Source organism: Cyprinodon tularosa, unplaced genomic scaffold (genome assembly GCF_016077235.1).
Source record: "Cyprinodon tularosa strain WSP-4 unplaced genomic scaffold, ASM1607723v1 ctg25, whole genome shotgun sequence".
In the NCBI taxonomy this organism is placed as follows: domain Eukaryota; kingdom Metazoa; phylum Chordata; class Actinopteri; order Cyprinodontiformes; family Cyprinodontidae; genus Cyprinodon; species Cyprinodon tularosa.
The window spans coordinates 1,651,061-1,675,390 of NW_024038928.1; the positions used below are offsets into that span (position 1 = coordinate 1,651,061).

The window sequence follows — 24,330 nt, forward strand, 5'->3', positions numbered from 1 at the left end:
TAATTTAGTAAAAAAATTTTATTTTAATTTGTTTAAAAGGAAGTCCCTGATAAAGTCAAAAAGTTTTAACGCAAAAAAACAAATGTATGAAGTGCATGCTAAAACGTCTGTAGGGACCCTAACACCATAGGAAGGTTAAAACTTCTGAGGGAGGAGGCCGTTTGCCAGATCGTTCCTGATCACCCAGCGGAGCTCAGAGCGCTTCTTCTCCGTCGGTATGACGTAGGTGTTCGGCACGTAAACCCTTCGAGGTCTAGGCTGCAACAAAACAAAGAGGGGCAGGGTTAGACTGCTGTTCCCATCAGAATGTGGAATCCTTAAATCTCCGCTCCTTCAGGACGCAGCGTTCCCTGAGGGGCCGATAATGAGCAGCCAATAGAAACAGCTCTAGTCTGACCCAACCCAGAAGAAGTTGATGCAGCTCTTGGATGTTTGCCTAGATATTTACATAGCTGGGCTTTGGAAAATATATAGAAAAACAAAAATGACTATCCACTATCCACGAATGTCCTAAGGCCACCATCAGAGGGCGCTGTTTATCACAGTGTTCAGGCTCTTAATACAGAAATTAACAAGCTTTTGGGGCTCCAAAAAAAAAAAAAAAATCCTGAATCTCAGAAAACATCTGTTTAACGAGGCACAGTGACAGTTCTGACCACAGGTAACTACAATGAAACAGGAAGTGGAAAATCAAAGACTGGATCTGTAGCATAAGCCTAGTAAAGCTAGCCTGGGTGCCATTCTGAACTTAGTCCCGCCCACAATGTTTGAGGTCGGGAAGTTCGGTCTGGCATTGCTCAATGGTAGCGCGAGTATACTCGCCCAATATCTGGTCGGGCCAATCAAATTGTCAGGGCGGGCTTTATACGATGATGGACAGATGATCAACAGTAACGTCATTAACCACATCACCAAAGTGCGCTTGGGTGACAACAACAATGGCTGCCGCTGGAGAGTTGAGGTGTGTAGATTCTGCTATTAGGTCTGTTCTAGAAGATATCGACAGCAAATTAATTTTAAAAGAGGAACAGAGAAACGCGATCAAGGCATTTGTTGAAAAGAAAGATGTTTTTGGCGTCCTTCCTACGGAATTCGGCAAAATTTTAATTTATCAGCTGGCTCCCTTGGTCGCTTAACATACGTCACGCACTCCGTTGCTCTTATTGGTTGTAGGTCTATCCAATTGAGTGCAGAGGCATTTTTTTTTCCTGGGTCGTTCGAAACACGCCCCATAATCACAGCTCTATGGAGCAGTATCAGACTCATATTCTGACTAGAATTGAGTAGGACTACGTCAGGTTATAGTAAAGTAGCCCCAGCTGCCAAAATCAGTTTTGCCTGCGGGTGGTCTAGCCTCGATCAATGCCTCGGGCTCTATAACTGGCGGGCCAATCACAACGCAGAGATGTGTATTGAATTTCTGGATGCAAAGCGGGTGGGGTTTTGAGGGTTTTGACGACAAAGCTGCACGATGCTGGAGAAACGCAACAAGGGAGATGGCAACAACTATTGAACAGTTCTCGTTTGACTCAGCTTTGGAATCATTTTTGGAAGGATTAGACTTGGGGGTTTCGTTGAAACGTGAGCAGTAAGAGGCTCTACGCTCATTCATTTTTAAGAAGGACGTATTCGCCATACTACCGACAGTTTACACTCCCCCACCAGCTTTCTGTCGCGATTCCTACGTCACAGTCAGTTGTGCTCATTGGTCAGAGCGTTGGCCAATAGGAGCAGAAATTTTTTGAAAAACAACGGGTTGTTCTCAACAATCTTCCGATGTCTCATTCATCGGGGCTAGACTAAATTACACATTTAATCTCCCATTTAGTCTGGTTTATTAGGCTATCTGTAGCAGGTTGTGCGCCACACAAGCAATGCTGCCCCCTGGTGGTGAAGATCTCCATTAATGTCCTTCTGTGTTTCCAGTTATCTCTCAGCCCTAAAGACAGATGATACTGATGACATCTTAAAACCTCATTTGTTTGGAGCCAACATTCATTTATTAATAAATTAGTTTCCTGTCAGTTTTATTCCTACACTGCATTAAAATATAGGCTAGTTTAACTTTATAAAATACTTAATATAATAATAGTTGAACTTTATCTATCTCTTAATGGAGAAATTCACTCTGCATTTAAACCATCCCCTTGAGAAGCAGTGGGCTGCCATTGTGCGGCACCCGGGGAGCAGTGTGGGGTTAAGGGTCTTGCTCAGAGACCCAGAGTGCAGGCAGTGGGGATCGAACCGGATACTTGCAACCTTCTCAGGGCGCAGCGCACTGCTCTAACCACTAGGCTAACACTCCCCATTAAAGCAGGTAAAGCTTTCAGCTTTCAGACTGGAAGCCTTAATGTTTACAAGATTTAAAGATAATTTGAAGTCAAGAGAGTTATTTAAAGGTGGTAGATAAAAGTTAAACTCTTCTCAGCCAGTAGGTGGCGCTCACTTATAATAGACACAATCTTGTGAATTAAGTTAGAACCATTTCATTTCTACTTTTAAGCTCCAAGTTTTCCCTCCGTGCCTGGATTGTTCCTGCTTGTAATTTTCTCAGATTGTTTTTTCCTGATCATTCTCTTCACTTCTGGAGGCGGGCTTTCCTCTGGATTGAGGAGCGAAAATGCATTTCTATTGGTCCGCTGGGCAGCTGCGACATTTTGTCGAGAGTGAGCGTTTGGATTGGGCTCGAAGTGAAAAGAATGATCTGTGAAAAGCAATATAAAGAACAAATCTTATATAGAAGAAATACAATGTGCAAAATATAAAAACGTATTAAAAAAGGGAAAAAAAATTCTATAAAAAATAGAAGAAAAATATGAAAAAGAAGTTTGAAATAATAATCTGAGCAAATAAAAACTGAAAAACCTATTTTTAAAGATGTTTTAAGTTTCGTTTCTGCATTTTTTTTCAAATTTAAATTTACTTACAACAACAAAACAAATCCCCCCATACGTGACCTGAGAAAGATCCACAGTGAAAAAGACCACGGAAATTAAAAATAGGTAAAGAACTAAAATGTTAGGTGTATCAGGGGGCGTGGCTTATCAAGCAGAAATCCACCTGTGTGTCAGAATAAGTTTCTGCTCAGCTTTACCTACAGTAAAGGCCAGCTGAAACACCAGGAAGCTGTGAGGATTGTATTTTATATCACTACGGTGGGGGATACTCACAGGTAGAGGCTGGTGTGCAAGTTTGTCCTGAAAACAAACATAAACATGAAGTTAAAAGACAATGCATTTTATTTTGAGCAGATTCCAGTTTCCATCTAGATTAGATAATCTAATCAGCTTCACAGTCAGGTTTCCATACCTTTATCTCCCAACGAAGAGCTTTCCTGTCTTTCTCTCCTGAAAGTTGGAACATTTCCCACATCTGCTTGTACTGGAAATACCTGCAGCACCAAAAACACATCAGAAGCTTTATGGGTAATCTGACTATAGACTGCGATGTGCAGGAGGCAAAGCTGCAGAGCTCGCTTAGAACAGAACATGGTTTTGGTTCCTGTTTCTCTAATGCTGCTGAGATTTGTTTTTTTTTACTAAATAATCTGTTTTAAAAGTTTCTTAGCCTGGCTGAACAGACTGAACCTGTTAGTCATCATCAGTATCACTGCTTTATTAACTAATGGAAATCTTTAGGTTTTCTGGTGAACTCCTGGTTCTAAAGGGACATGCTGGTGAAGAACCTCAGTCGTCCAGGTCGTAGTCATCCCAAAAAGAGAAAATTAAAAACAATCCACTGGACTTTGTTTCCAAGTTGGAAGACATTTCACTTCCCATCCAGGAAGCTTTTTTTTTAAACACATTTTGAATTTAAAAAGTTCCCTAAATGAGAAGCGAAACGCTCCAAAATTTTCCTCAATGGTTGTTCAGAGTTCACTCGTGAATGCGGCACTTAACTGGCATCAGCAGAAACACGCCTAATATTTACACACTTAAATATTTATTCATTTATATAGTGTAACATAACCACTATGTTATTTTTCACTTTTTGTATAAAGTACATTAAAGTCTACCAACAACAAACTGTCTTGTAGAACAGTTAGTTAATTGGTAATATTATTTCAAATCTCCACTGCTTAGAAAATTATGATGGGAATTAATATGCTGGGTTATTTTGGCGTGGAGAAATTTCTGAATAAAAAGGGGCGTGTGCATCGGGTGACAGGTCTGTGCAGCGGGAGTTTTTGTCTGGTAGTCTGATAAATACAAGTCAAAAATAAAGAAAGAAAGATAAAAGACAGTCTAAGATTGTCCCAGCGCCGCAGATCAGCCAAGTAGAAATCTGATCGGAGTTTGCACCCAGAGGACGCCGCCCGCTGCAAGGAGACGTCGCCCAGGGGAAAGAAAGACGCTCCGGTGAGATCTGGACCTTATTTTTCTTTTTGGGGATTTTTGGTGGTACCACTCTTTTTTTAATCTTTTTTTGGGGGGGTATACTGTTTGGATTTTTCGTTTTGGAAAGGACTTTGGACTTAAAAGGTTCCAGGATTTTACTTTGGGTTCGGAGCGTATGGAACTCCTGTTTGGACATAGAAATAAAAAGAGATGGACAGTTTTGGACTTTCAGTTATTAGGGATGTTTTTGTTTGTTTTTTGCGGATATAAATTGAGACTTTTAGTTTACTTATAAATTGGTTGTGAAGGTTTTTTGGGTTATTTATCATTTATACTGAAAAATTATTGAATTAAACTTTGGATTCTTGGTAATATTTTATTATTATTATTATTTTTAAAATAAATCTTTGTTTGCTAAAAATTGTAATACTTTGCCTGATTTCCTGTGAAAAGTATTTGTGAGTTCCGCTTTTAATCTAGCTGAATTTTACAATAGATTAACCAAGAGTGATGGCCGCATGTGCAACCACACAGCAAATGGTCTGGTAATTCTTTCATTGAATCTTATATTTTACTGTAATGTATTTCATTTTTTTCTACTTTGATTTGGCATTGGTTAACTATTTGGGTGCACACATTTAGTTGACTAATTTTGTCATTTCTTGTTTGTTTGGTTTCTGTACATTTATATATTTTTCATTTGAGTTGCCAGTTCCTGGAAGGCTGCCATGAGTGAAGCAAGTAAAGGAAAGGAGGCCCCAGCTGCAAAGTATCTCCTCATTGACATGGAGGCCTAGTTGGACTCTTCCACTTACATTTAGAAGGGGTGTAGAAAGGGTTTAGGTTTCTGTATTTGGTTTTGTTTTCTATAATAACATTTGGAAAGTTTAATATTTAAGTCCTCTTCCTGATTGAGTAGGTGCTGATTAGTTTGGTCTTTTGTTGTAGTTTTGTTTAGGAAAATGTATTTTATGTTTCCCTCGTGTTTCAAAATGGTCTGATCAACCAGTGTGTATATATATGTTTCCCTTGTGTCAGTTAGGTAGGTCTTTTCCTGTGTCAGGTTTGGATTATACTGATTTTTGTAATTTGTTTTCTTTGATGGGCCCAGTCCTGTTTGAACTTTATTTTTGCAAAATAAATTTGTTACCATTTTTTCATCAATGACTTCCCTGTGCTTCTCTGATTTTTTTGGCTCGGTCCCTCACATCAAGATTTTTTTATGGTTCTTTTACAAGATTAAATCATTTTCAATTAGGGAGATAAACCAACTTCTTTTATTTGCAATGTATTGATTAAGTTAGATAAAGAAAAATTTGTTTGGTAAAATTAACCTTTTTTTTTTGCAAAGTGTTGATTAAAGGACAAAAAACATGTAGCTAATTCTAGATTACATGTGTAAACACAAGCCTGGTGTGATAACAACATAACCTGGACAACAAATACACTTAACTTGCTTCCATTTTATTTTATTTTATTTAAAACAACCTCATTTAAGTGAGAATCTGGGACATTTGGGAAGCAGCCCCGTGACTATTCATTTGAACCATGCAGCTCTTCATTGAGACCTGTCGTGTTACTTCACTGCCTCTAGTGGTAAAGCAAAGTATTACAAGGACAATTACAGAATAAGATCTTTCCCATTTAGGGCTGAGCAGATTTTTATATAATTTAGTCTGTACATCTTTCTCTGGTTGCCTCTCAGAGCTAAACAAAATAAATAAATAAAACATACTTTTAACTATATTGGTCTGTAAATATTTGGTTTTACTACTGGCCTTTCAGAGCTTCCATAAGATCTATTCACAAGATTCTGGAGTCAGTTTCAGCATCTTGTTATGTTCTTATACACCATAAAGCTGTTATTTCAAAGTGAGGTCATAAACTCCGCCTGTTTGCAAGAAAACACATTTTTGGAAATATACTGCATTATAAATACTAGATAATGATAAAAAAAATGGTGAAATGTTTTTGTGTGAACATTCTGGATGCTGGTTTTAATAAATTTTAATATTTAGTTCATTTAACATTTTAAAATGATTATTTGCTTGTTTGTCTGCATTTCATCCAGATGAGCATAAAGGTGATGCTTGGCAGAGATGTGTCTGACTTACTTTGCCACTGGATCAGTCTTCTTTATGGTTGGTTGAAGGCTCACTGGTCGGATGACTGGAAGCAGAGTCAGTTTGGTCAAACAAAACAGAAAAAAAAACAAAAAAGAAACCACTTTGTGATACCAAATGAGAAGAGAGCCAGTAAGGTCAACTGGGTCTGAGATAATCTGTACCAACTTACAGGATTTGGGTTTGGGTCTTCCATCCCTATTGCTCTGAGTTTGAGCCTGTTTAAAGAGAAACATTTCAAAGATCAGACATCTTTGCATGTAATAAAGTAAAAACGAGAACACGTCTCCCTAAAAAGCATTTTACTCACCATGCCGTTGATGTAGGACTGGAAGGCACTCAGGGTGAAGCCATCGGCCTCTGAGGTCGGGGAGCTGCTGCTCTCATCGGTCACATCTTCGCTCTCTGCTTCGGACTCCTGGTCTGACGGGGAGAGATCGAGCTCGGCAATTCGCTCCTCTAGACAGCTCGCAGCGTCTGATAAGAACAGGCAACCATGAATGAAATGACACTTATACTTCTAAAAGTAAAGCTTTAATTCTAACAGCATCTAGTTATACGTAATTGTAAACAGAAACTATTTGAAATGGTTATTTCATGCTAAATTACCTACTAGACTTTTAAGGCTTTTAACCTTTGAAAATGATTTGAAAATCTTCATATAAATGTTGATGAAGTAAGGAACATGTCCAGACAATGTGATCATCTAAAAAAATAAAATAAAACCACCTAAGGAGGAGAATAGCTGACCTGTTATTTACACATTGGACTTTGTTTCCAAGTTTCGCTCCCCATCCAGGAAACTTTTTCAAATTAAAATGTCCAACATTTTGAATTGAAAAAGCTTCTTGCACATCGAATATGTTTTTTTACAACCTGGTATCTTACAAATGAAACTTCATTTAAACAAATAGAATCATAATATAAAAAAGCTTTAAAGATTTCTGCAAAAAAAAAAACCTGTTTCGTACCACCAATGTCGCTTTCTTGAGACTTACAATTAATTCAGCAACACCGATGTGTCGGTGCTTACGTCGAACCCATGGAGAAAAACACCGTATCGGTGTGCGTGTCGTTTCAAGAAAGTCATGTGACCGATACAGGAGTTGTTTCTAACTGACTGACTCACTAAACTGTGTTTAAAAACGTCAACAGGATGCATCTGTTAAAAATGTCTCATGTTTTGCGGTTTATCGTTAAAATAAAAGCCTTAAAGGAATAGGAGAGTTTCAGCTGTTGCGTTATTTACTTTGCGGTATTTGCTCGTTGTCTCATACTTTTCCGCTGTTATCGCTCAACTTATCTGAATTTAAGTTCATTTCTGTTACTGTTACTTACTTACATTCACATTTTCCCTTAAATTTTTTACATTATATGTTTGTAGCATTTATTGGCTGCATCTAAACATATAAAACATATTTTCAATTTAAAGATTGATATGAAATTATACAATATAACCTACAATAACTTAAATTATATAATTGTACTAGGTCATCAAACCAATTCACTCTGTAAAATTAGCTGTCTGTAGTGTCTTTAAATGTCCAGCAGGTGTCAGTATTCTGAGACAGTATCAACGCAGCATCTATACAGTTTGCAATGATTTGAAATGCTTCCAGATGCCTCATTAACCCATCACTACTTACAATCTCCTCAACTTTTAGAATTTTAAATACCTTAAACTTGCTTGGTTTATAAAGTTCTCAATGGACTTGTACCACCGCGATTAGGGATTTCATAAAACCGAAATCCTCTACTGGCAAAGCCACTGGGTCTACTCTTAGAGGAGACTATAATGTAGCCTCGTGAGACCATCCTGATCTCGCGAGCTTTCAAGATTTCACTCGCTAATCAGTCTGGAGACTCTCCGTTGAAGAAAATTTGGAGCCGTTAACCAAACGAACGTCCAATCAGCGTTGGCTTTGAGGCGGGTTGAGGTGTGACGCAACGAGAAGCGCGACAGTTCAGTCTGAAGAACATGGCGGCTTCAGCCGATGAAACTAGCGTTAGCGTGGCTATCGAGCAAGTTTTATCGGAATTACAGAGTATTTCTTCACTGAAAGAAGAGCAAAACACTGCTCTGGAGGCTTTTCTCAGAGGAAAAGATGTTTTTGCTCTTCTCCCGACTGGTTTCGGCAAGAGTTTGATCTATCAATTGACTCCTCTTCGTCGTCGCACTGTTACGTCATATGCTTCGTTGATCTGATTGGTTTATTTGACCCGTCTATCAGCAGCATAGGCCAATCAGCTAACCAGTATTTTCGCCCCTTCCCAAAATTGCTTCTACGGAAGGTTTCCAGATGGATATGCAGAGAAAATCCATCTGGTGGAGTCAGGTTAACTGTAATGTGCCCTTCAGATGGACCAGCTTAGGATGATTGTTCTTTCATCAGGGGCTGGAACATCTGGAACAGCATCCCTCTAACTATCAGAGAATCCTCCACTTTAAAACATTAAAAAACGGAATAAAATTAAATAAAAAATTTGCTCATTAGACCTAACTGATCTCCTGGTGCATGACTCAGATAAATGTCAGGATAAATATCCGTATATATTTATGCTAATTTCTCTGAACTGTATGACCTGCCTTTGTAAGTATATCGCCTCAATTTGTTACATTTTCTATGTTTGTTTTATCATGTTTTTCTATAATTGTTGGTATTATACACCTTGCCAATGGACAACAGTTGAAAACTAGCTTCATAGCTAATACTGACACGTTAATGAACAAAAAAGGAAAATTTCCAAAAAAGAAAGTGCAGTCCAGAGATAAAGGTTTGAAAGAAAATATGAAAAAGAAATTGAACAATTTAAATCCTAGAAGTTACTTTCAACCCTACTTTGATTTAAAAGTTTTAAAAAGATTTCATTTCTGGATAAAATATTCTTTCCCGATTTTCGACTTCCAAACTTTGCTTGCAACAATAATGGAGCAAATTTCCCTCCATAGATGTAGGACCTATACGGAGATGCTAGTAAGTCCTAAACCTCAAGAGAAAATTGTTTATTTTAGTTACCGCCATCCGGCCTATAAATGTGTCTCAGGGATCCACTGCCATGATTTTGCTGAATGAGGTTAAAAAAGCATGAATGAATGTTCCTCAGGCGGCTATATAAACCGACAGGAAGCCATTTACCCCTCCTCCAGGCCTCCACTGACATCCTGTCATTGGCCCTCGAGCAGAAATCCCATCTACAGTCTTTATATCTGACATCTTTGTAGCTTGAGGACTGGTCTGGATCATCAGAGGGAAATAACTGCTCATCTCCTCCTTGGCTTTCATCCAGTCCATCTTTTAAACGCTCCTCATGAAGCAGCAGCATGTTATCTACATCAGTGTGGCGCTGCCGAACCTCTGATGGTCCCCCCGTTCCCGTGGGCAGGTCCATGTGAAGTTCGCTGACCTCCTTCGGCGTGCAGTGACTCTCGCAGCGAGTGGCGACAGTAGGAGCTGCACCGCCCCCTGATGCACCGGCTGCAGGCTCATCTGGACCAGGTGTTCGTTCCTCCTGAAGCTCGATGAAGCTTTTGAGTGATGGCGAGTCCTCTTCATCGTCTCTGAACTCGGACAGATCTTCTCTGCTGCATCGGTTAAACCCGATGGTGGAGCGAGCGTCCCGGTTCTCCGCTACCTCCTGCTCGTCTGCTCTGTAGGTGCCATAGCCAGAAGTCACTGGGCTTACTGGAGGACTACCACAGCTGCTGCTGGGAGATTTACCATCATCTTCCTCTCCCTCCTGAGTCCCTCCATCAGAACCACAGTGTCGCTTTAACTCTGGATGTTCCTCCTTTAAACTTCCTGCAGGTGAACCCTCCGGATCACAGACGGGTCTGCAGTCAACCCCTCTCATAATCTCCACCTCCTCCTCCTCCTCCTCCTTGTCTCCTGCCTCTCCGTCAGACCAGAAGGAGGAGTAGAGGGAATTCTTCTCGTCATCGCTCTCTTCGTCCCACTGATCATTACAGGTTTTGTACATGGCGGCAGCCGCGCTGTGAGCTGTGTGGGGCTGAAGGATCAGTGAAGGCAGAAGGTTGGAGGACAGAGCTAAGAGGATTAGCTTGGATCCTTCCATGCTTCCTCTCAGTGACCAAACAGCGCCACCTGCTGGTGGGTATGCTTTAGTTAACTGACATTTATGCCTCTATTGCAGGTAGTTCTAATGACCTAAATCTAAAGTCAAGTTAAAGCTTAAAATGATCCAGAACCAAAAACGTTTTAGATGTAAATTTGCTTCTTGGGGTCTTCTGAGCATTTTTAAGGCAAACAGATGATTTCAATACCTAATATGTTAAAACATTTGGTCTTTGGTCTTCCATTTGTTGAAGGCAAACCAGATGATTAAATGGAAATGGAAAGTTAGAAAAAATATATTTTTTATAAATTAAAATCCAGAAATAAAACTTTTTTTAATAAGAAAAATAAAAAATATTCTATTCAAATCCAAATCTGACCAGTTAACACATCAAGGTAGGCTGCTCTGTCCCTCCCTTTGGTCATTTTTGTTGTGTTTAAAGTTTTAAAAAGGTTTTAATTAACAAAAATGACAACCTGGACAAAACAAATGAAGTTTCATGTCAAGCTGAAACTCGCAGCAAAAACACGCGTGCTGCTTCATTTTTTATGCTTGTACATAGGGCTGGTCGATATAGAAAAAAAGCTTATCGATAAAAAAAAATGCATATTGATCGATATCGATAATTATTGAAAAGATTTGAAACCATATTTTATGTGCAGCTCTGCCTGGACTTTTTATAATATTGCTAAATGATTTAATTTTAATAAAAAACACAAACACAGACTTAACCAACTTTTTTAATCATAACAGAATTGTTTTAAAGAAAAATAACTTAAGAGACTTGGGTTATGTTATTAAATACTGACAAAGAATAAACTAAAGTGACCAAAAGAAATATAACAAATAAATAAATGCCCCCCCACCGCCGCCGCCGCCCCCGTTTCCTGCTTTAACCTGAGTTATTACTTTGAAGTTTCTGGCCCCTCAGCATTTTTATCTCAATTGTTAGAACTACGTGGGAAACTGCCCAGAACTGAAAATATATATATATTTTCCCGAAATTCCCGAAGATTCCTCGGAGGAGAGCCGCGTCGGGGCCTACACAGCTCGTACTCCTGCGGGTGTGAGCGGCTGAGATCATAAAAAAAAAAAAAGTTGGTTGTGTTATCAGACTTGGTTTTCACTGGTTCCCTACACATTTTCCAGATGACTGTGGTTTATTTTTGGTCCGACTTGCCATGACCGAAATACTGCCAGACTGCCGAACTACAAAAACCCTTCTTTGGAACAATTTCCTCCACCTCTCCTTGCTGCGACATCTTCATGTGCTCTGTGTTGTGGTTTGAGAGGGCGGCGCTTGGTGACGGCGTGCCTGGGTCCGCGATTGTGATTGGTTGGGAGGAAGCAGTGACTAGCATAAACCTACATGCTAGGCTACAATGAGAAGGAAGGAAAACTGCGTTTCTTTTTTATCGAACTTTTATCAACCCTCTTTTTTTCTATTGCGCCACACGTCTATCGATCGATATATATCGTTATTGAATTATCGCCCAGCCCTACTTGTACAAGTTCATTACTGATTCGCGGCTGAAGCATCTTTGCTGCTCTGGCTGCGTGGTGGAAAAGGTGGTCTGATGGGCGGAGCTACCCTTTCCTTTCTTTGCCTGTAACGATGGCAGCTATATTTGCGGTGATCAGTGGGTAAAAAATTGTTTGAATCTGTTTTGAAGTAAGAAAGTCCATCTGAAAACATTGTGAGTGCAGTCAGTCCATCAAGATTACGATCCTGTCTTCAAATATTATCTTGCTGTCAGAGCCGCTCAGACCCCCATACACCGGCGGTCCTCTGTCACTAGGAATCCTGTTCAACAGCAGCCTCGGGTCCGGTCGCCTCTTTCAGGGCGGCTGGAAGAAGTTTTTAATGTACGTAATCCAAACTGCAGGCGCCAGAATAATAAAAGCAAAAATATTTTGCCAGCAGGTTTCAACCTTTTAAGTAAATTTAGGCGTGAATAAACTATTTCAGAGGAGTGATCACAGTGCTTCTCTGATTGGTTAATGTGGCGCTTCATGCAGCAAGAGTAAAATTTATCCAACTCCAGCAGCTGCTGCTTCTGAAGCGCATCAGAATCTCATGACGCGCTGCTTCAGCTGCTCAAAACACACTGTGGGATGCTTTGCTGCGCACTGATGCGCGTCAACCATTGAGTTTGCATGTAAACTAGCTGTTTCTGCTGCTTGCAGTAAATGGCCTGTACATATTAGGGGTGGAAAGGTAAAAATCCACGGTTCAGTTCGGTTCACGGTTTCGTGGTCACGGTTTTCGGTTCGGTTCGGTATATTTGGATTGTTAATCCGAAATCACATAATAAATTAATGAAATTAATGAAAAAAAAAAAAAATCAAAAAAATTAATGAATTTTAATTATTTTTTAATGATATGCGGAAACCTTGGATCATTTCTGCATGTTTTGCTGCTTTGAATTTAATCATCTCGCGCATGCTCTCTACCATCTCCAAGGAACTCAGAGGGGAGTGGACGGGAGCCACAGTGGGGGCTGCAGGCTTTGGTTTGAGCAGCCGGTCTGGAGCGCAGCGGGCGGAGCGCTGACAGAGTATGAGGGATTTCCGGGTTAGCATGACATGTTGGTCATGTTGCTGTTAGCATAAACAAAACCTGTTGCACAATGCTTGCACACTGTTGCACATTTATCCACAACTTTCTTTCAGCCGTCATCGTAGGTCACTAAATGCAAAGTGGTCCCATACAGCAGACCTATAAAGTGCTGCTGGCGCGTCTTCCAACTCCTGTTCTTTCCCACTCGCCATACCCACACAATTCTCCACAACAACTGATTCTTTTCTGCTACACCCGGCTACGCTGCTTCTTCTTCTTCTTCTTCTTCTTGTTTACTACTGGTGGTTGGGTTTGGTCGCAGTACCGCCACCTTCTGCTCTGGAGTGTAATCGCTTCCCCTATGAGAAAACGGAGCAGCGCATGAACCGAACGAAACACAAGCGAATCGAACAGAGACAGTTGAACCGAACGGTTCCGACGGTTTTCATAAACCGTCCCTATTATGCATCCAGGCATTCAGACCCAAACGGTGAACTGCTGTGATGTTTAGGAGTAAAATGAAAGGGAAGCCATTTCTGTAAAATGTTGCTTTAAAACTCAGATGAAATATGAAAGCTTTTTTTCTTCCATTTTTCATTAAAAAGTATAAAAAAACAAGCAGCAGGATTTAAATAAAAAATATATATATATATATAATTATTTATTATGCATTTCATTTAAACAATAAGCCAAAAAACAAGCTGTGATGTAGAAAAACCGAACCGAGTCGTGTGCTGAGGTACAAGCCGAACTGTGCATTTGGTTTACCGTCGCAGCCCCCTTTACTACAGCCATACGTCAACGTAGGAAATCAAGCTTTGCAGCGACGCTTTATTTTGCTCCAATGGATGGAAGCATGTCGAATTGTTTTTTATCTAACAGCACGTCAGAGCCACATACCCTGTTTTAATGTGAAGTTTACCTCTCAGTACATTGGAAATTGTAAGTGTTTCACGTTATTCAGCTTTATTATTCAGTTACTTAATAGAATCTCATTTTGTTATGATATAAATAAGTTTAATAATGTTATGATATAAATAGGTTTAATAATGTGTCATAAAACGTTTTTGTTTCTGCAGGCCGTATTTAATTAGCCTGGGTGCCATTCCGAACTTAGTCCCGCCCACAACGTTTGAGGTCGGGAAGTTCGGTCTGGCATTGCTCCATAGTAGCGCGAGTATGTTCGCACAATATCTGGTCGGGCCAATCAAATTGTCAGGGCGGGCATAATACGATGATGGACAGATGATCAACAGTAACGTAATCAACCACGTGACCAAAGCGCGCTTGGGCGACAACAACAATGGCTGCCGCTGGAGAGTTGAGGTGTGTAGATTCTGTTATTAGGTCTGTTCTAGAAGATATTGACAGCAAAAATCGTTCACTCTCATCTTCTTATTCTAGGCGTGCAACTGCACGCTTTGATTTTTGTTGACAACAACTATGCGTCGCTTAACATACGTCACGCACTCCGTTGCTCTTATTGGTTGTAGGTCTATCCAATTGAGTGCAGAGGCATTTTTTTTCCTGGTTCGTTCGAAACACGCCCCATAATCACAGCTCTATGGAGCAGAATCAGACTCATATTCTGACTAGAATTGAGTAGGACTACGTCAGGCTAGTATTTAATACAGTTAGCAGAATAAATTTGTAAAAAAATATTTTTTTCTTCTATTCAGCATATTGTAGAAAACATACTTAGGTTTATTGTATGTATATAATTTGTGGTGCTCCACATTACCTGAATCTTCTGTGTACACCGACTCGTCACAGATGAGAGATTTTCCTTTTCGCTTCCTAAATAAGAAATGCAAAAAGAAAAAAGTTTCTGTAAAATCACGGCAAAATTTAAGGTGGTATCTACATACAAACATTATAAATGAAGATCATTTATTCCCTCCGAGTGAAAAATCTGACTTCATCTGCTCCATCCTCCTCAGATCTAAGCAGTAACAACTTCTATAATAATAATAATTATATCACATTGGAGAAATGTACCCATCCCCTTGGGGCTTCCATCGTGCGGCACCAGGGAAACAATATGAGGTTAAGGGTCTTTAATCAGAGAGCCAGAGTGGCAGTCCATGGAAATGGGGCTTGAGCTCAGGAATCCAAGCTCTATGCCCTAACCACTAGGCCGCTACTCCCCACTGTGGTCGTTATAGTTCTATTTTGTGAACCCACCTTAAAACCTTTCTCTTGATGAATCTCCCCTGCTGTTGGTCCGAATAGTAAGTGCTGCTGTCTGACAGCGCCGAGTCCAGGGTGTCTTCGGTATCAGGCTGTACCTGCAGCCTGCTGGGCCCCCCAGCAGACAGCTGCAGCCTCTGACCCACAGACTGCTCAGCGTTTGTATCACAGCGTCTCTGCGGCCACCCGGCGCTTATGTCCTTCTGTTTGCATAATTGTAAAATATGACACGTCAACTTAACAGGATTAAAAACAGGAGGAAGTATAACAGGAAGAATAACTTCAACAAATCAACAAATGAAGACATTATTCCTGAGGACACAGATACAGAAATTGAACTAACAACCTAATTTTGACCATTTAACTTTCTGAGCCATAACAAAGACCTCTGCTAATTAAAATCTGTGCTTTTTTTTGGAGCCCTTTGGGTTACACAAGAAGTTCTGGGCTCTTTTTAAAGAGCATAGTCTCTAGTTTCTGACTACATTCAGATTTACTAGAAGGGAAACTGTTAAAGGCATGGTCTCAGGTACTCGCAGAAAAATAAGATTCTTTCTGTTCCTGCAAGAATATTTATTGAAACAAAAAGTCTGTGATATTGCAGATGGCAAGCATGGACTGAATGACAAGATAAAAAGGTAGTCTTTGATCAGCATCTTTTACATTTCAAAGGGCAAAACTAGGGATGCACGATATAATCAGCCCCCTATCGGTATCGGCCTGTATCGGCCTTAAAACTGAATATCGGACATCGGCCACCCCACCGATATTTAACCCGATATTTGATCAGCTTCTGAGTTTCTAAAGTCTAAAAAAAAATATATATATATATATATATACTTCTTCTTCTTCCTCAAAAACTTCTTTTTTACAGACTTAAAAACTTCTAAAGACGAGGGAAAAAATATTGATCCATTAAAATATCCCAATATCTTCCTATGCTGATATATTGCCATTTAAAAACACCATATCAATCTCTTTTACTAATGAAATATTGCTATATGTCATCGTTATGCTACGAAATCCCCCGAAAATTTGGCATTTTTTTATATGCTGATATATTGCCATTTAAAAACACCATATCAATCTCTTTTACTAATGAAATATTGCTATATGTCATCGTTATGCTACGAAATCCCCCGAAAATTTGGCATTTTTTTATATGTTGATATATTGACGCGGTATCGATCTATTTTACTAACAAAATCTCACAAGAATTTGCAAAATATCATGAGAGTTTGTAACAGAACGATGAAATTTCACGAGATTTTGAAAGTAAAATAGATCGATACCGCGTTTTTAAAAATAAATTTGATATCAGCATATGAAAATATATTTGAGTATATTATTTTTCAAAGTGTCAGAAATGGATAACAAAACTGCTATTTTCAATGACTACTTATTTTTGTCCAGCTTTAACATCAGTATCGATATCGGTTATCGGCTACATGAGTTTGAAAATATCGGCATATCGGATATCGGCCAAAATCCCAATATCGTGCATCCCAAGGCAAAACAATAGTTGTAAAAATGAGAATATTACACAGATTTATTTCTGACTATATCCATTTTAGAAGAGGGACTGTTTGAAGGCTCCAGTACAGAAAAAGCTACAACACAGACACAACAATAAGGGTTTTATAGAGAGGTTAGACTCAGGGAAATTTGATTATTCTGTCAGAATCTAAAAAAAAAAATATGCTTCTTGATTGAAACAGGGTTTATACAGGAACGAGTAACTCTAATTTAATGCTTTTTAATGAATTTAATGCTCTTAAATATAAATTTAATGGCATCAACGAGTACCCATGAATCTCTTAAATATATATATAACACTGCAAAGTATTTCGTCATCTTTACCGTCGACAGGCTGCAGCCATGTCCCGAATTCCTCGTTTTCCAGCCACTTTTGTTGAAATTAGCATTTCCCCCCCATTATCTAGCTTTTTCTCCGCCTCGAGCTTCTTTTCCGAACATCCAGCTTTACGATCAACCGGAAGCAGTTTCACGCAAAAAAATTGCGATATAATATATCTGAGGAAATTGTTTTTATAACAAAATGTTTAAATAAAGCATTTTAAATGCCATAATCACATTTATAAATTTTCATTCCAATTAAGACCTTATTTAATAAATAATAATTTAATGACTTTTAATAATTTTTAATGACCCGTGGAAACCCTGTGAAAAAATATGAAGAGAAAGTCCAGAGAATGGTTGGAACTAATGAACAAACACGTCGTATCTGACTGCTTCCTGTCGCATATAAAAAAAATTTTAAAAAAAGACCACATGACCAGAATTTCATCTGCTATAAAACTCCACATAAATGTGAGTGTTTCTATTGGTTGAATGCGGAGAGACTCCTCCCATGTGTACGGTGGCCCTGAAGTGCAAACTGCAACTACAAATCTAAAAGCGCAACTACATTATTAATGAAATTGCAACTACATAAAGCAAAGCGCAACTACATTAAGAAAAACAAAACTACATAAAGCAAAGCGTAACTACATTAAGGAAAACACAATTACATTAACCTACCGGAAAAGGTAGGTACCAGGGGGAAACATGAGACATCGCTGATTGGACGACGGCGCCGTTTGACCCTTGAACCGGAAGTCATTCTGCCTGCTGCGGCTTTTGAAAACATGGATATTGTCGGCGCCCCAAACATAGCTGCCGTTATCCAGGAATATTTTGAATCAGGACATACGTACGAGGCGATACTGGATATGCTCAAGACTAATCACGAAATTTCAGTTAGTTTGCGTACACTGAAGACACACTTAAAAGAAGCTGGACTGTTCAGACGACGCAACTTCCGGTTCAAGGGTCAAACGGCGCCGTCGTCCAATCAGCGATGTCTCATGTTTCCCACTACCTTTTCCGGTAGGTTAATGTAATTGTGTTTTCCTTAAGGTAGTTGCGCTTTGCTTTATGTAGTTGCGATTTCCTTAATGTAGTTGCGCTTTTAGATTTGTAGTTGCAGTTGGCACTTCAGGGCCACCGTACATGAGTAATACCATAAGATAAAAACTGTAGTAAACAAAGCAAAAAGTAGACGCCCACTTGGATGTACACCACTCATATTTACCTGTGCTTCATGGTTTGTTTTCCCTTCATGCCAGTAAAATCCTTCAGAAAAATTTTGAGAGGAGATCAGGCTGACTGTGGAAGAAAAAAAAAAGCAAAAAACAACAAGACAATCAAGAAAAATCCTCTAAAACAGGGTTAGGTTTTAGGTGTAGGTGGCGCTCTCACCTTTCTCTTTAGTAAAGGCAGGAGGACTCGACTGACATGTGGTTGTCTGAGCATTCATATTTAGAGGTGTGGCAGAGGCCAGCTTTCTCCATTCTCCATGGCGTATCAGCTCTTCCAGATCTGGAAGGAGGCAAACAATACAAATTACAGATAATTTTACTTCTCCAGCTGCAGAATCCTACAGGAAGAGAAACTTTGTTCATGAGGCTGACCCTGCTTAAACTCCAACAGCCTGTGTTTCGGTATGTTCTTATAGCCAAGAGCCGCCAGCTGCTGTTGGATTTCCTCTTCTGAGAAGTCCAGGTTTTCCATAATGTCGATTTCCTGTTCATGGGGGACAAAACTCCCTGAAAGAGAAAAAAACCAATAGAGATTGAAATTAAAACGCATGTAATTAAAATTTTTTGATTTGCTGAACTGTTTTTTAAACTTTAATAAAATTCACTGTTTTACTGTCTTTATTGAACAGATAAATGCATAAAATGATTTATAGGTTTTCTATTAAAACTGAACCTCAATCAAAATCGTTAGTGAGGTAAAAAAAAAAAACATGGATCTTTAAACAGATTATGTTATTAACACTTTATAGGGCACTCGGTGAAATACTTTGAAAATCAAAATTTCACTTGAAAAACGATCTAGAAATAAGTAAAAATGTCTTAAACCAAGTGTATTTACCCTTAATTTTAGTAGGTTAATGAGATAGTTTGCCAATGGAGTGCGTATTTTTGCTCTTAAAATAAGATAATTAGATAACATGCAATTGACTTAAGACAATCCAGTTGTGTTTTCTTATTTTAAATGTAACTTGTCTTGTTCCATTGGCAAGATGTCTCTTTTGCCTCCTCAATCCAAGAACAAATGCACTTATTTTAAGAAAACAAATTACTTATCTAGATTTAATTTTTTTCCAGTGTTCAAGCCAATAATGTTATTTACGGAGTACGGAGCCCCTAAAGGGACATGGAGGGAAAAAATAAACTTTTGCGAGATCCCACAATACTTTTGCGAGATCTCGCAAAAAATAAGCTTTTTTGTGAGATCCCGCAATACTTTTGCGAGATCTCACAAAACTATTTGCAAAACGTTTTGCCATGTCAGCGAACCGGAAGTAAAACTACGGAGCCCCTAAAGGGACATGGAGGGGAAAAAAAAGAACCTTTGCGTGATCCCACAATAGTTTTGTGAGATCTCGCAATACTTTTGCAAGATCCCGCAATACTTTTGCAGGATCTCGCAATACTTTTGCAGGATCTCGCAATACTTTTGCAGGATCTCGCAATACTTTTGCAGGATCTCGCAATACTTTTGCAAGATCTCGCAATAGTTTTGTGAGATCTCGCAATAGTTTTGTGAGATCTCGCAAAAGTATTGCGGGATCTCGCAAAAGTTTATTTTTTGCGAGATCTCGCAAAAGTTTTGTGGGATCTCACAAAAGTTTCTTTTTTCCCTCCATGTCCCTTTAGGGGCTCCGTATAAAACAAACACACAACAGTGGCGGTGCAAAGTGTACTGCTATGGGAGGATAATACGCCCATGTGTCAGCTACAACCATGGAGGATGATTTGGTGAGGTTCTTAATTTCTAGAGAAATCCCAAAACAGACAAGGTCAGTATGCAATTCTACGGAGCCCCTAAAGGGACATGGAGGGAAAAAATAAACTTTTGCAAGACCCCGCAAAACTTTTGTGAGATCTCGCACATAAATATACTTTTGCGAGATCCTGCAGTACTTTTGCGGGATCTCGGAAAAGTCCTTTTTCCCCCCTCCATGTCCCTTTAGGGGCTCCGTAATTATTGGAATCCAGGACAAGACCTTATTACCTTTGTAAAATTAAAAAATATGGATATTTTGATGGCAAAAATAAATGTCAATGTATTAAAAAGAAACACAAACTTGCCCTAATATATTAAGATAAATAACAAAAGTGCTTCTATAAGAACTTCAAGAAAAACACTCAGAGTGAAAAAACTTTTTTTTTTGGTCCAACATAACTTTAAAGGCATTAAACCTAGATATAATTGTTAACTAGGCTTATTAACTTTTCAATTAGCTTTTTAACTTTTTTTCCTACTTAATTTACAGTAGGTAATTTATCATTCGAGGGCTCATCTAATTGGTCAAATGCCAAAATAAGATGTACAGCCATGTAGCAGTATCTTAGCCGAATGGCTGGATATAGATCTTGTGCTTCTAGATCTAACTGAGGGATGGGGGGACTTCATTTGTAAGGGGTAACTTGCCCTATAAATGGTTAATGGTATTTACTTATTTCAATTTATATAGAAGCAGGGAGCTGAGAGTTGGTTTTGTCAGACACACCTCTGTCAATTATCTTCCAGCTGAACATGTCGTAATTTAAGGTCATTTGTCGGTTCTAATAAAATGAATAAAATGTAAGATTGCAGCCATTGTTTGTTTGGTTGGAAATAAAGGCTGTGACCTACCTCAGACAGAGTTTGCTAACGGAAAGCTAAAATTAGCCGCTTCTCCAGCGCCGTAACAAACACCGGCCCGTTAACCGCGGCTGCTGCTACTGTTTGCCATTTATAGCGACTCAAGGACAGCAACGTTCACGGATCAACTGAAAGGTTCAGAAGTCTTTCCACCCAGCTCCAAGACAACCGTTAACAAGCTTTGAAAATAACGCCATCTTCTTCCTCGTCGTCGTCGTCGTCTTACTCTGTCTGGCTTTCCAATGTCTACTGCCACCTACTGGACATGGGCATCTAAAACCACACAAAATTTCCACACTAAAAACTACAAGTAATTCCGTTTTATTATTATTATTATTTTTACGTAAGAAATTCTCGTTTATGTTCATTTCTGACTTGTTTTTACCAATTTTTACATCAGACTCATTTCCTGTAATTCCTTTAAGTACAGTCCTTATAGTTGGAACGACTCCTGACACCAACAAACACACACACAACAATAACATATGGACTGCCCTTTGTTTTATATATATATATATATATATATATATATATATATATATACAGTTAGAGGGAAGTGGACTGCCATTTGCCTTGCATTTGACTGGGAACGGCAATTTTAAATGGCTGCTACTGTACTATTTTTTATTGCAATATTTAAATCACTGCTGTTTACTCTTCTTTGTTCATTTGTGAAAAAAATGTTTGGTTAATAATGAAGTAGTCAAACATTCACCTATCATTTTCTATTCCAGATTCCAGGATCCAGGGACACCCTGGTTGGTCATGTTGCAGGTCTATCACAGAAGGAGCTCAGAGACAGGAGACCTCTGTGTCCACACTACTGGGCAATTAAGATATGAAATTGGACCAACATGCAGGTCTTGGTTTGAAATTATGGAAGTTAGAGAACCTAAAGAGATCCTCTCCATGTTTTTAAGGAAGATGTTAACTCCACACAGCAGTGTTGTAGTACTCGAGATCGGTCTTGGTCTCAAGACCATTTTTTGATGGTCTCGGTGTCGTCTCGGACTTGACCGCATTTGGTCTCGGGCGCTGAGGACTCGGCATTTCATTTCAAGACAGGTCAAGACCACAACCGTGGAAATAACACTAATCATCACAATATTATCAGTTTCTTTAAGATCCTTCTTTTTATTGGATGCTTGGATTCAAATCCAAGCAATAACCTTTCTCATTGGTAAAAGCAGTGAAGGAGATCAATCTATTTTTTCAACAAATTATCTGTCTCATAACATATTTCACAACTTGGTGACAGATATAGATTTATTTAAGAAAAGTTATGTAATATAGCTTTAATCTGTATATGAGAGAGAAACAAGAGAAATGATTGGCTTTTTTTTCAGTTTTACACATTTTACAGAATTTTGCACATTGTTTTGAAATAGCACATTTAAAAACAACATAAATGTATGTACTGTTCATGAACGGCAGAGAAAATACAATTTTGATCGACTTTGATTAATTGTTTGAAATTCTGTGATTACTACACAGAAGTACTAAATAAAGATGTTAATGTTTAGTCCGGTTCTGTGTGTTAAATATCTAGGTGTTTTTATGTGTATGTGGGTCTTTTAGATCAATTTTAGTGATTTTGATCATGTTCCACATTTTATTGTCACATACTGGGGCTGGTCTTGGTCTTGACTTGGTCTCGGACCCTAAAAGTCTTGGTCTTGTCTCGGTCTCGATACACTCTGGTCTTGGTCTTGTCTCGGGTTAGGTGGTCTTGACCACAACACTGCCACACAGAGCCCTGTCTATTATTTGAATCATAAACTTTTATCCTGTGGGAAGAATTGTGGATTTAATCATTAAAATATCTTATTTAACTTTAGAAACTAGGGGTATCATTACTGTACGATGCACTTTACTTTCCTTTAGTAATACCATTATGAGGTATAGTCACTGGTACCTAAAATAAATCTCTGACTAATCTACCCAGCTCTTGGTACTAGCCTGGAGTAGAAACCACCTTATTTTAACCAATAAATTACCAAATGCAGACTTCTGTATGGTTAGTGGTAAACTGAGACATCTTGTTTTATTGTTCTAAATCTTTTCCATCTGCTCAGCCTGCTAAACCATCCGGAGGCCCAATGAATAGACAGTAAACAGTATTATCACTGGAAGTACATTATGTTGTTATAACATACGTGTTTTTTTTTCTAATTTCTTTTAAAATACTTACTTTTCATTTTGATATTCAAAATACCAAAATTAGTAAATCAGTAAGCCAGCTGTAAAAAAAAAAAAAAACCGTTAAAAACCTTTTTTGTCTAAAATAAATGTGCAATTAGAGTAACATTTTTAGGTAACCTACACCAGCTGTGGGGCACCAGTAATTCCTGAGCTACCGTCCCATCTAATAGAAACAAACAAATTTCACATTCATCATACTGTCATGTCCATGTCCAACGGTTCAGTTAGTTAGATGCTCTTACGAAATACGATGAAATAATAGTCACTATCTCTTGCTCACAGATCTTGCAGATGTCAAGATGTATTACTCTGTGTGGTATTCTATATTTTTCTTAATGTTTTTTGTCCCCAGGCTGCTCGGAGCTGATGACCAATCTTACTGGTCTGGTCCTGGTTCTTTTCTTAAAGGGGATGAGATTGACCGGATTCCATAGATACAGACAGATTTTGACAAACTGGCATGATATGAATTCAGTTGTACTGTATGATATCTACTATGAGCCGTTATGTATGGACCTAATTTTAATCTAATGTAAGTGAATTTGACAAATTGTTTCCTCCCTACTTATAAATCTGAATGGCTAAGCTGCAGCTTATCCTACAGAATTAATACGGTCATGAAATCAGAAGGCAAGGCAAATTTATTTGTATAGCACAATTCAGTACAAAGACAATGCAAAGTGCTTTACATGATTGAAATACAGGAAAATAAAACAGAATCAAATCAAGTAGGAAAAAATAAAGAATAAATAAAATAAAAAATGCAGAAAAAAAAGAATATTAAAAACAGTTGGATTAAGAAAATATGTTTTAGTTGAACTGTTTAACTAGAACAGTCGAAGGCAACTGAGGAACTGAGGCTTTCCGCACTTTTACAGTTTTCTGGAAGTTTGTTCCAGATAAGTGGAGCATAGGAACTAAATGCTGCTTCTCCATGTTTAGTTCTGGTTCTAGGTATGCAGAGCAGGCTGGAGCCAGAAGACCTGAGTGGTCTGGAGGGTTGATACACTGATAGCAAGTCTGTGATGTATTTAGGTGCGAAGCCATTCAGAGATTTATAGACTAACAGAAGTATTTTAAAGTCTATTCTCTGAGATACAGGGAGCCAGTGGAAGGACTTTAGAAC

At 38.7% G+C, this 24,330-nt stretch overlaps 1 protein-coding gene across 3 annotated transcripts; it reads right to left on the reverse strand.

The window, feature by feature from the left end:
* Positions 1–21,232, reverse strand: si:dkey-23f9.4 (hydrolethalus syndrome protein 1 homolog). 3 transcript variants are annotated; one of them, XM_038288160.1, is made up of 12 exons: positions 20,994–21,232; positions 18,758–18,892; positions 18,546–18,665; positions 18,379–18,452; positions 15,279–15,487; positions 14,836–14,891; positions 6,771–6,937; positions 6,633–6,678; positions 6,452–6,506; positions 3,310–3,391; positions 3,171–3,197; positions 136–258 (listed from the first exon to the last, which is right to left on the reverse strand). In XM_038288160.1, exons 2-12 carry the CDS (start codon positions 18,855–18,857, stop codon positions 136–138), a joined length of 1,059 nt encoding a protein of 352 aa, XP_038144088.1. In that variant the 5' UTR covers positions 18,858–18,892; positions 20,994–21,232. The 3 variants fall into 3 exon arrangements, with proteins under 3 accessions (XP_038144086.1, XP_038144087.1, XP_038144088.1); XM_038288158.1 differs by lacking the exons at positions 14,836–14,891; positions 15,279–15,487; positions 18,379–18,452; ... (1 more) ...; positions 18,758–18,892; positions 20,994–21,232 and adding an exon at positions 9,598–10,553 and having other exon boundaries at positions 1–258; XM_038288159.1 differs by lacking the exons at positions 3,171–3,197; positions 14,836–14,891; positions 15,279–15,487; ... (2 more) ...; positions 18,758–18,892; positions 20,994–21,232 and adding an exon at positions 9,598–10,553 and having other exon boundaries at positions 123–258.
* Positions 21,233–24,330: the final 3,098 nt, after the last annotated feature.

What these genes read in the sequence shown, in the direction of transcription:
- si:dkey-23f9.4 (XM_038288158.1), bottom strand. Translation starts at nt 10,534, where the DNA reads ATGGAAGGATCCAAGCTAATCCTCTTAGCTCTGTCCTCCAACCTTCTG. An exon ending in AGTCCTACATCAACGGCATG is followed by an intron (nt 6,679 to 6,770) that starts GTGAGTAAAATG and finishes CTCTTTAAACAG; the next exon opens with GCTCAAACTCAGAGCAATAG. An exon ending in AAGACCCAAACCCAAATCCT is followed by an intron (nt 6,507 to 6,632) that starts GTAAGTTGGTAC and finishes CTCTGCTTCCAG; the next exon opens with TCATCCGACCAGTGAGCCTT.